The sequence below is a fragment of the Oncorhynchus mykiss genome, chromosome 6 (assembly GCF_013265735.2).
Source record: "Oncorhynchus mykiss isolate Arlee chromosome 6, USDA_OmykA_1.1, whole genome shotgun sequence".
NCBI lineage: Eukaryota > Metazoa > Chordata > Actinopteri > Salmoniformes > Salmonidae > Oncorhynchus > Oncorhynchus mykiss.
The window spans coordinates 7677588-7689654 of record NC_048570.1 but is presented as its reverse complement, the minus strand read 5'-3'; the positions used below and the strand labels follow the sequence as shown (position 1 = coordinate 7689654).

Below are 12067 nucleotides of genomic sequence, written 5' to 3'. Positions count from 1 at the left end.
ACACATTTTGTTTTACAGGCACTGATAATGGAAAGAGCATTCCCATTGTGTCAGTTTTCCATTTAGTTTATGTGTCCTGTATGATACAGGCTGCCTGTGGGCCCAGGGAGAGCTGCCTCATTATAGAAGGTGATTAAAGTGGGGGCGCTGAATGTGGAACACCTGCAACTCGTTGAAATGAGACCGGGCTACCTTGTATATTTGGAAGGAAATGCCAAACATACGATGAAGTGGGTTCACTTTGATCTTTACACAGATGCTATAAAACGAGTCTGGTTCGGTCGTCTCACTTTTTTTTGGTTAAGTGCACAGGCATGGTAAAAACTCTTAAAACGGGCTACTGCAGGTTCTGATTTGGGGAAGATTTATTCCATGTAGTGGTCTTTCCGAGCGGTCAGTAGGTCCACTTGAACAGGAACCTGGACACCGTCGTTTAAACTGCATCCTGTCTTATATCAGCAATATACACTGAGTATAGAGAACATGAAGAATCCAGGTGACAGCTACATGTGTTCTTTTATTAAGGTCACTTGTTCAATCCACTTCCATCAGTGTAGATGGAGAGGTGGAGACAGGTTAAAGAAGGATATTTAAAGCCTACAGATATGGATTGTGTATGTGTGCCACTCAGAGGTTGAGTGGGCAAGACATACGATTTAAGTGCCTCTGAACGGGGTATGGTAGTACAGTGCATTCGGAAAGTATTCAGACCCCTTCACCTTTTCCACATGTTGTTACGTTACAGCATTATTCTAAAATGGATTAAATCATTTGTTTTCCTCATCAATGTACACACAATAACCCATAATGACATCACAATACCCCGTAATGACATCACAATACCCCATAATGACATCACAATACCCCATAATGACATCACAATACCCCATAATGACATCACAATAACCCATAATGACATCACAATAACCCATAATGACATCACAATAACCCATAATGACAAAGTGAAAAACAGGATTTTAGAAATGCTTGCAATTGTATTACAGATAAAAACAGAAATACCTTATTGACATAAGTATTCAGACCCTTTGCTATGAGACTCAAAATTGAGCTCAGCTGCATCCTGTTTCCATAGATCATCCTTGAGATGTTTCTACAACTTGATTGGAGTCCAACCTGTGGTAAATCCATGATTTGGAAAGGCACACACCTGTTTATATAAGGTCCCACAGTTGACAGTGCATGTCAGAGCGCAAACCAAGAGATGAGGTTGTAGGAATTGTCCGTAGAGCTCTGAGACAGGATTGTGTCGAGGCACAGATCTGGGGAAGGGTACCAAAACATTTCTGCAGCATTGAAGGTCCCCAAGAACACAGTGGCCTCCATCATTCATAAATGGAAGAAGTTTGGAACCACCAAGACTCTTCCAAGTGCTGGCCGCCCGGCCAAACTGAGCAATCGCCTGAGAAGGACCTTGGTCAGGGACGTGACCAAGAACCCGATGGTCACTCTGACAGAGCTCCAGACTTCCTCTGTGGAGATGGGAGAACCTTCCAGAAGGACAACCATCTCTGCAGCACTCCACCAATCAGATTTTTATGGCAGTGGCCAGACAGAAGCCACTCCTCAGTAAAAGGCACATGACAGCCCACTTGGAGTTACCCAAAAGGTACCAAATGGACTCTCAGACCATGAGAAACAAGATTCTCTGGTCTGATGAAACCAAGATTGAACACTTTTGCCTGGAGGAAACCAGGCACCGCTCTTCACCTTGCTAATACCATCTCTACGTTGAAGCACAGTGGTGGCAGCATCATGCTGTGGGGATGTTTTTCAGCAGCAGTGACTGAGAGACTAGTCAGGATCAAGGGAAAGATGAACGGAGCAAAGTACAGAGAGATCCTTGATGAAAACGTGCTGCAGAGCGTTCAAGACCTCAGACTGGGGCAAAGGTTCACCTTCCAACGGGACAATGACCCTAAGCACACAGCCAAGACAACACAGAAGTGACTTAGGGACAAGTCTCTGAATGTCCTTGAGTGGCCCAGCCAGAGCCCGGACTTGAACCTGATCCAACATCTCTGGAGAGACCTGGAAATAGCTGCGCAGCAATGCTCCCAATCCAACCTGACAGAGTTTGAGACGATCTGCAGAGAAGAAACTTCCGAAATAGAGGTGTGCCAAGCTTGTAGTGTCATACCCAAGAAGACTCAAGGCTGTAATCGCTGCCAAAGGTGCTTCAACAAAGTTCTGAGTAAAGGGTCTGAACTTATGTAAATGAGATTTCAGTTTTATTTTTATATACATTTGCAGTCATTTCTACAAACCTGTTTTTGCTTTGTCATTATGGGGTATTGTGATGTCATTATGGGGTATTGTGATGTCATTATGGGGTATTGTGATGTCATTATGGGGTATTGTGATGTCATTATGGGGTATTGTGATGTCATTATGGGGTATTGTGTGTAGATTGATGAGGGGGGGGAAACGATTTGATCCATTTAGAATAAGGCTGTAACGTAACAACATGTGGAAAACATCCGAATGCACTGCAGGTGCCAGGCTCACCGGTTTGTGTCAAGAACTGCAAAGCTTCTGTTTTTTTTCACACTCAAACGTTTCCTGTGTGTATCAGTGTATGTAGATTTGTTGTGTTACCCATTTGAATGAATCAACAAGTAGCACAAATAGAGAGAACACTTCCATTCAGACCTGGTATGCAAATGCAATAATTCAAGCATTTCGCTACACTTGCAAAAACATCTGCTAACCATGTGTATGTGACCAGGAAAATTTGATTTGATGGAAGCTTGTGCAAAGCCAATGGTTGTGCATGCAAATAATCAATTAGTAGTTAATAGTCTAACAATATCCACCATGTACTGAACCTGGTGGCTGTTACTGTCAGGTGAACTCTGTAGCAGCCAGGTTCACGTGTTGTGAGTGGGGGCGGGGGGCTAACCTCTGTAGCAGCCAGGTTCACTTTTTATGGGGGGGGGGGGGGGGGGGGGGGGCTAACCTCTGTGGCAGCCAGGTTCACTTGTTATGAGGGGGGGGCTAACCTCTGTGGCAGCCAGGTTCACTTGTTATGAGGGGGGGGGGGGGGGGGGGGTAACCTCTGTGGCAGCCAGGTTCACTTGTTATAGGGGTGGGGGGGTGATACTTAGGGGGGGGGTAACCTCTGTGGCAGCCAGGTTCACTTGTTATGAGGGGGGGGGTAACCTCTGTGGCAGCCAGGTTCACTTGTTATGAGGGGGGGGGGGGGGGGGGTAACCTCTGTGGCAGCCAGGTTCACTTGTTATAGGGGTGGTGGGGGTGATACTTAGCCTACTGAATCATTTATTTAAAGGTAACCTAAATACCAAAAATGGTATCAAGGACTAAGAAGAGGTCATTTGTTGCTATAACAGCAAAAGTGTCACAGGCCTACAAGACAAGTAGAGCAAACGAAGACAACGCATAACCATCAAGGTTTGGAAACCAACTCACCGTTCCAGGGCAGCCAAGAACTACTTGGTGTGTGAGGGAACACCACAAATTATATCTCCCTAAAAAGTGTGAAAGGCATTGAGAGAGAGAGAACAAAAAGACAAATCTTACACAAGTCAACAACAATTCTCAGAACTCAATTTGATTTTGATCAATCCTCTTTCACCTACGACTGTTTTTTGTCTTTCAAAATGTAGCTTCTACGAAATCTTCTGAAATATTTGAAAAGCAAAACTACTCATTTTATTTTATAATGTAGAGAAGTTTTGTTCCCTGTGAATACACAGAACAACATTTATAGTAAGGCAATACTTAGTATTATAAAACCGGATGTGTATTACACCACTGACACCATTATTGTTATATGAATTCATGGGACGTGACGTGCCCGTGCTAGTGCCAACCACTTCCACTTCCTCGGCAGCGCGCATGCGGATGTCACTTGTGTAACTGTTCCAGAAACTTTAAAACTCACACCCCTCCATCACACTCCACTTGCGCGTTCAAGATGCGAGATTGCCTGAGCAATAGTTCCTCTCGCTACAGGCCTAAATTTGATTCTGCTCGGTTAGTGAGAGAACATTCTCCAAAATTCTGCTTCCTAACAAATTATATTTAATTTTGTATTTTTCCATGTGGATATATCATTCACTCATTTGATTAGTATAATGAGGGGTCTTGGCTTTGAAGCCTGTTTATTGTCGTTGACACAGCTATGCATCCTCAGTTGCATAATGCAAACAGTTCTTACGCAGGATGCTTCGCCATCAGCAGCTTTAAGGCAGAGAATGCCATGGCAACACAACGGGCAGGTGTTTAGTATACTTAGCCACGGTTCTGAATATCAGCCATCGGGACGAAGAGACCGAAAAACAGGTTCAGCTCAACGGAATCACATAGTTGTCGTTATCAACAATAATGAGACGGCTGAAGAGACGAATGTGCACAGATACCCTGCGCCAAGAGGCTCTCCAAGGCGGCCAGCGCCGGGTGTGCAATTACGCACCGCGCGTCGACGTCCTAGTGGGGCGATTAGACATGAAAGACCCCAAGAGAACCGGGAGACTGCTTCAAGACCTTCAACATCAAATCCCACCGACGAGAAACCCACATCTACTAACTCTCCACCACTGACTAATTTGAGAAGAGAGGATATGATGGTTGGAGATGACCCGAACAACCCCTATAAATCCATTGGTTATAATCCCTATAACCCCTATTATAATTATTATGATGCTTACTACAGACCCAGAGCCAGAAGCAGAGAGCCGCATGGTTATGGCACAAGTTATCATCAACACGGAGGTAAGTGCAATATTTCCCTTCCAGTAATTCACTTTTTAAATGCGTTTTTTTTTCTCTCTCTCACATTTGTAAGGCATTTTATTCCAATTAATTTTTTAAACAGCTTGCTTTAGGCTACTTAATAATATTGCATTTGTTACATGATTGACAGGTCTCCCTGACTTGGTGCCTGACCCATACTATATTCAAGTTTCCTCCTATATCCAGAGGTCGCCCATGTACAATCTGAGATGTGCAGCCGAGGAAGGTTGCCTCGCAAGGTATTCTCATACTGCAGTGACCATTCCACTCTACACTGAGTGTACAAAACATTAAGAACACCTGCTCTTTCCAGGACACAGACTGACCAGGTGAATCCAGGTGAAAGCTGTGATCCCTTATTGATGTCACTTGTTAAATCCACTTTAATCTGTGTAAATGAAGAGGAGGAGACAGGTTCAAGAAGGATTGTTTTAAGCCTTCAGACAATTAAGACATGCATTGTGTATGTGTGTGCCATTCAGAGGGTGAATTTAAGTGCCTTTGAACGGGGTATGGTAGTAGGTGCCAGGCGCACCGGTTTGAGTGTCACGAACTGCAACGCTGCTGGGTTTTTCATGCTTCAAGTTTCCTGTGTGTTTTAACCATGGTCCACTACCCAAAGGACTTGCAGCCAGCCCCGATTCATTGAGGCTGTTTTTGAGGGCAAAGGGTTCTTAAATGTTGTTATTTGTATTTTTTGTTATCCAATTCCGATCTTGTCTCAATGCTGCAACTTCCCAACGGGCTCGGGAGAGGCGAAGGTCGAGTCGTGCGTCCCCCGAAACATGACCCGCCAAACCGCGCCTCTTAACACTCGCCCTCTTAACCCGGAAGCCAGGCGCACCAATGTGTCGGAGGAAACGCTGTTCAACTGATGACCAAAATCTAACTGCAGGCGCCCGGCCGGCCACAAGGAGTCACTAGAACACAATGAGCCAAGTAAAGCCCCCCCCCCCAGCCAAACCCTCCCCTAACCCGAACAATGGTGGGCCGCCCTATGGGACTCCCGGTCACAGCCGGTCATGACACAGCCTGGGATTGAACCCAGGTCTGTATTGAAACCTCAAGCACTGCGATGCAATGCCTTTGACCACTGCACCACTCGGGAGGCTTGGGCAAAGGCTTCTTCATGTTTTGTACACCCAGTGTATATAAGCTAGGGGTTTTTACCAAGTCCAGACATGAAATGACTCTTTAGATGTGTATCTATGCTGAACACCAACGTAAAGAATATTTCAATTCTTTATTGAGAAATTACAATAGGGATATAGCTACGGAGAGGAAAGTTGTTAGGGTCTACCAGGGATTGAACCCTGGTGTGTACATGTGTTGAGAGAGCGGGGAGTGTTACCACCCAGTCATGGTTCTGACACGTATTACAGTAGTTAAACCCATAGTAGCTGTATATTCATTAACAGTGGTAACCGACAGTGCCAGACTCCAGTTTCCTTTTAGCAGTTCAAAAGGACATTTAGGAATCAATTTAGGAATCAATTGAATTAATTCAATTATTTAGTTAATCGTGAAGACTATGGGTCAAGAATGATTGGACTAGAGTTCCTGGAATGTAAAAAGTTGTATAATAAATGAATTGAGACATGAATAAAGTGCATTAACATATGAACTATTTGAATGTCTAAGAGACCATATGTTTTCCTCTGTGACGGGACAGTTCTGCTCAGGGCGTGGCCGACTACGACACCCGGGTCCTGCTGCGGTTCCCCCAGCGCGTGAAGAACCAGGGCACTGCTGACTTCCTGCCCAGCAAACCTCGCTATGCCTGGGAATGGCACAGCTGCCATCAGTGAGTTGTGGATAATGATGCATAAACATGTATGAATAGATTCAGATTCAGAGATTCAGATTCATATTCAGAGATTCATATTCAGAGATTCATATTCAGATATTCATATTCATATTTAGAGATTCAGAGATTCAGATTCAGATTCAGAGATTCAGATTTAGAGATTCAGAGATTCAGATTCAGAGATTCAGATTCAGAGGTTCAGAGATTCAAATTCATATATTTGGATTCAGAGATTCAGATTCATATTCAGATATTCAGATTCAGAGATTCAGATTCAGAGATTCATTTTCAGATATTCAGATTCAGAGATTCAGATTCAGAGATTCAGAGATTCAGATCCACTATCCACCAGGGGGGAAATTCATTTGGACAATAAAATAATTTATTCAAATTTCTAAAGCTACACATTTAAAAGTGCAATATGGTGCATACTGGAGGAAACAACAGACTATATTATACAGGAGGAAACAACAGACTATTATACTGGAGGAAACAACAGACTATTATACTGGAGGAAACAACAGACTATTATACTGGAGGAAACAACAGACTATTATACTGGAGGAAACAACAGACTATTATACTGGAGGAAACAACAGACTATTATACAGCCTAGTGGCTGTTGGAATAACAGAGTCCTCATATCCGTCTGTTTTAATTCTCTTTTGAAGAAGTCTCTTTCCCCTTGTCCAGCTGCTGCTCTGACTGAGTTTTGAGTGAAGGGGATGAGTACTGTCCTGTAAAATGCTTTCAAGTTTTAGGAGGATGAGTTTTGTGTACAGGTTGGAGACCCGATTCTTGATCTATAACCAATGATTCTTCCCGCCGTCTTGATCAAGCGCTGAAGCGTGACTTGGTCTTGCACACGCATATCAGACCGAAGGACAGCACACTCTGCAGGACAGATTTATAGAACATTCATAAAGATCTGGCGGTCGACGTTATGGTTCAGTTTGCCTAAAAATGTATATCTGTTGTCATTGCGTCTGTACACTACAGATAGTCAGTATCATATGATGCAAAACGCATCCTCATCAGTTGTTTGCTCTTTCTTCAAAAACTTGCCCGCTGACATATTGGGGAATTGTATTAACAGTGGACTAATGAAGAAAATACTAAAATATATATTTTGATGTAACTATCCCTTTAAGCAGGTTTCCATAAGCCTGTACAGTTTCACAGGCATGGGGTGTGGTGGAGAGAGCTCTCAACAGATCTACACAGACTAGTGTGTATAGGTTATTACTGCGCTTCCAATAACAACATTGAAAGCAGTGCATTATTAAGAGGTCTGTGTGGTCTGGTCATTGATGGGGATACGTCCCGTGTATTCCAGTCACTTCCATAGCATGGACGAGTTCAGTCTGTACGAGCTGCTGGAGACCGGCTCAGAGAGGAGCGTGGCCGAGGGACACAAGGCCAGCTTCTGTTTGGAGGACACGTCATGTGACCCGGGATACTACAGACGCTTCGCCTGCACGTCTCACACTCAGGTCTGTTATTACTGTATCGGCACCCTATTTTTTTCCCCATATAGTGCACTACTTTCTTATCAGGGTCCATAGGGCTCTGGTCAGAAGTAGTGCACTATATAGTGAATAGGGTGCCATGTGGGATACAATCCTGTGATCATCACCTTATGCTCCACTATAATACTAGCCCATTAAACAGCATGCAATATGTGGGTTTTTTCTTCACACAACCCACCGGGAGGGGGGGGGGGGGTTCCACATCATTTAAACAGAAAAATAAAATCTGTGTGATGATGTTGAATAAACGTAGGAAAACTGATTTGGATTTGCAACAAAAAAAAAAGTCTTAAATTGAAGGGAATAATTACCCCACTTTTAACCGAAATCCAATGACATTTGTTGAATTTACGTTAGATGACAACTCAACCAAAACTAGGTGTTGAAATGACGTACTTGTATGTGCCCAGTGGGAAGAGAGGCCTGGCTATAAATATTAGTTTGCATCTGAGAGCTTTCACCATTCGATACTAGAGACAGAACCGGATCGGGCTCTATTCAGTGTAAAGTGTTCTATCTTTTTATTCCTTGTGTTGTTGTGCTAGCCTGGTCCCAGATCTACTTGTGCTGTTGTGCTAGCCTGGTCCCAGATCTGTTTGTGCTGTTGTGCTAGCCTGGTCCCAGATCTGTTTGTGCTGTTGTGCTAGCCTGGTCCCAGATCTGTTTGTGCTGTTGTGCTAGCCTGGTCCCAGATCTGTTTGTGCTGTTGTGCTAGCCTGGTCCCGTATCTGTTTGTGCTGTTGTGCTAGCCTGGTCCCAGATCTGTTTGTGCTGTTGTGCTAGCCTGGTCCCAGATCTGTTTGTGCTGTTGTGCTAGCCTGGTCCCAGATCTGTTTGTGCTGTTGTGCTAGCCTGGTCCCAGATCTGTTTGTGCTGTTGTGCTAGCCTGGTCCCAGATCTGTTTGTGCTGTTGTGCTAGCCTGGTCCCGTATCTGTTTGTGCTGTTGTGCTAGCCTGGTCCCAGATCTGTTTGTGCTGTTGTGCTAGCCTGGTCCCAGATCTGCTTGTGCTATCATGTCAAGCCATGCCTGGTCCCAGATCAGGCAAGGAGTTGACATGATAGCGCAACGAGATCTGGGACCAGGCTGTTTTGAACCAGTTGAATGGATGAATCTCTTGTCTTGGGTTGATTGTTACAGGGATTGAGTCCTGGATGCTATGACACCTATAATGCCGATATTGACTGTCAGTGGATTGACATTACTGATGTGACACCTGGGAAGTATATCCTTAAGGTTTGTTGCCATATTTTGTTCTATATTATTAGCTAAGGAGGTGTCTAATATCTGTTTTTATACTGTATGCCATTAAATAAACATTTTTGATATTACTGTCCAAATTCAACCTATTGTAGCAACACGATGTGAATGATTCCTAACCCAACATACTTTATGCCTTCATTTTTTTGCAGATCACTGTAAACCCAGGTCACCAGGTTCCAGAGTCCAACTTTGACAATAACGTTGTTCGTTGTAGTGTTCAATACAGCGGCACCTCTGTCCAGGTTTCAGGGTGTACTGTTACATCGTGAGTGCTGTCTTTTTTTCCATTTTGGTGGGGGGGGGGGGGGGGGGGGGGGGTGAATCTATGTCCTTTTTCCCCCCTTGTGTCCCGACTCATCCCATCCTTCTCGAAGCACATTGTAGAAGAAGATCAGAGGTTCCGCCCATCAGAGGAGGAACCTCAGTGCCAAGGAGAGACAGGACACAAGGAATCAAGATTTGCCTCTGTAAAATACAATGCTGAAAATGATTGCTGGCATGATGTGTTTTCCTATCTATCTATCTATATCTATCTCTCTCTCTATCTATCTATATCTATATCTATCTATCTATATCTATCTCTCTCTCTATCTATCTATATCTATCTATCTCTCTATATATCTATCTATATCTCTCTCTATATCTCTCTCTATATCTCTCTCTATATATCTATCTATCTATCTATATCTATATCTATATATCTCCCTCTCTATATATCTATCTATATCTCTCTCTATATATCTATCTATCTATCTATATATCTATCTCTCTCTCTATATATCTATATCTCTCTCTCTATATATCTATCTATCTATCTATATCTCTATCTATCTATATATCTATCTCTCTCTCTATATATCTATCTATCTATCTATATCTATATCTATCTATCTATATATCTATCTCTCTCTCTATATATCTATCTATATATCTATCTATATCTCTCTCTATATATCTATCTATATCTATCTATATCTATCTATATCTATATCTATCTATCTATATATCTATCTCTCTCTCTATATATCTATCTATATATCTATCTATATCTCTCTCTATATATCTATCTATATCTATCTATATCTATATCTATCTCTCCAGGTACTAAGAACAAAGGAAACAGCACCGAAGAAGCTTTACGATGATTTGCAAAACAAGACAACAACCAACATGGACGGACGATCAAATATGAAGACATTATTGTTGACAGTATTTATTGGTCTGAGTTTCCCGCAAAGCGAAACATTTCTTTCTTTCTTCCTTTCTTTTCTTTTTTACTTTATGAATATTCCTGGTTTAAACAATATCATATTACACCATTCACCCTTCGTTTTTTTTTTAAAGCACAATGTGCAAAGTTGATAGAGACAAAGGTCATGGATGAGAAAGACACACTGTAGTAAGTGTTTCACTGTGGACGAAGCATGTGACATTACATTTGATTTTAAATTTCATCTTCACAAGCTACATTTTGTTTGGAATGCTAAAAGGTTTAATTGATTCGTTGTGGTATACATTATACATAAAATGGTTGTTTAGGTGCTAATTTAAGATTGTTATTGTAATGGAAGTTTTAGTATAATGGATATATTTAATCAAATGTTGCCATTTTAAACAATGTTTACAATATACGTTAAATATTGGTGCTACATTTACTTGGGCTATGTAATAAACATTGGTGCTACATTTACTTGGGCTATGTAATAAATATTGGTGCTACATTTATTTGGGCTATGTAATAAACATTGGTGCTACATTTTGAGACTGGAGGAAAGTTAAAATATTTGTTTTATTGGGACTATTAGAGAATTATTGACTTGTTTGTGTATATACACATTTGCATTTGAGTCATTTAGCAGATGTTCTCATCAACAGTGACTTACAGTAGTGAGCGCATTTAGGATATTTTCTATACAGGTAACAAAACACACTTTTTTTAAGCTAGTTCTACTGAAATGCTAACCATACTGTACATATCGCCGGGCTCATGTGTTCGTGTTCCATTCATAATACAACACAAAGATCTGCAAATGTATTGTGAATGCAATTTAAATCAAGTTTGGATTTTTATTTGAAATTGTCTCAATATTTGGAGAGAGAGAGAAATAGGCCGTGTAAACACAATTAAAATGCTTAAAGTTCTCCCAAATCAGGTCACATTTTTTATCATTAAGCGACGTGGGCGATACTTTGAAAAACTGTGGCAGTAGCAGAATTTAACATATGTTTTACCAAACCTGTTAATAATTAACCAAATCAGTTATTAAAATCTCACAGGAATGTCAATTACAGTTGCTTGACTATTTTCCATGTTCAAGATCAACACAACAAAATAACAAGAGTTCAAGACATGATAAGATTGTATAAAAAAGACCCCCGATAACTTTACAGTATATTCTTCTTATTGAGAGGGTTTTGAAATATATTAACTCATTTTAAAGCATATAGGCATTCACAGGAAAAGCACATAGATGGACTGACTGCTGAGCTGACCTGACATTTAACTCAAAGTCAATGAAAAGTCCTTTTTCCTTCATGTTATTAATGGTTTAGGTCGTCTCCTCACACTGTTCCTGACCCAGGCAGTCATTATTATTATATATTTTTTTAATTTTACCTTTTTTTAACTAGGCAAGTCAGTTAAGAACAAATTCTTATTTTCAATGACGGCCTAGGAACAGTGGGTTAACTGCCTG

The 12067-nt window shown here is 41.7% G+C and overlaps 1 protein-coding gene across 1 annotated transcript; it reads left to right on the top strand.

Annotated features, from left to right (window-relative positions):
* Nucleotides 1-3919: 3919 nt before the first annotated feature.
* On the top strand, nucleotides 3920-11513 carry LOC110525209 (protein-lysine 6-oxidase). Its single transcript, XM_036979331.1, has 7 exons — nucleotides 3920-4752; nucleotides 4904-5012; nucleotides 6446-6577; nucleotides 7917-8073; nucleotides 9249-9344; nucleotides 9521-9636; nucleotides 10473-11513. Exons 1-7 carry the CDS (start codon nucleotides 4116-4118, stop codon nucleotides 10477-10479), a joined length of 1254 nt encoding a protein of 417 aa, XP_036835226.1. The 5' UTR covers nucleotides 3920-4115; the 3' UTR covers nucleotides 10480-11513.
* Nucleotides 11514-12067: the final 554 nt, after the last annotated feature.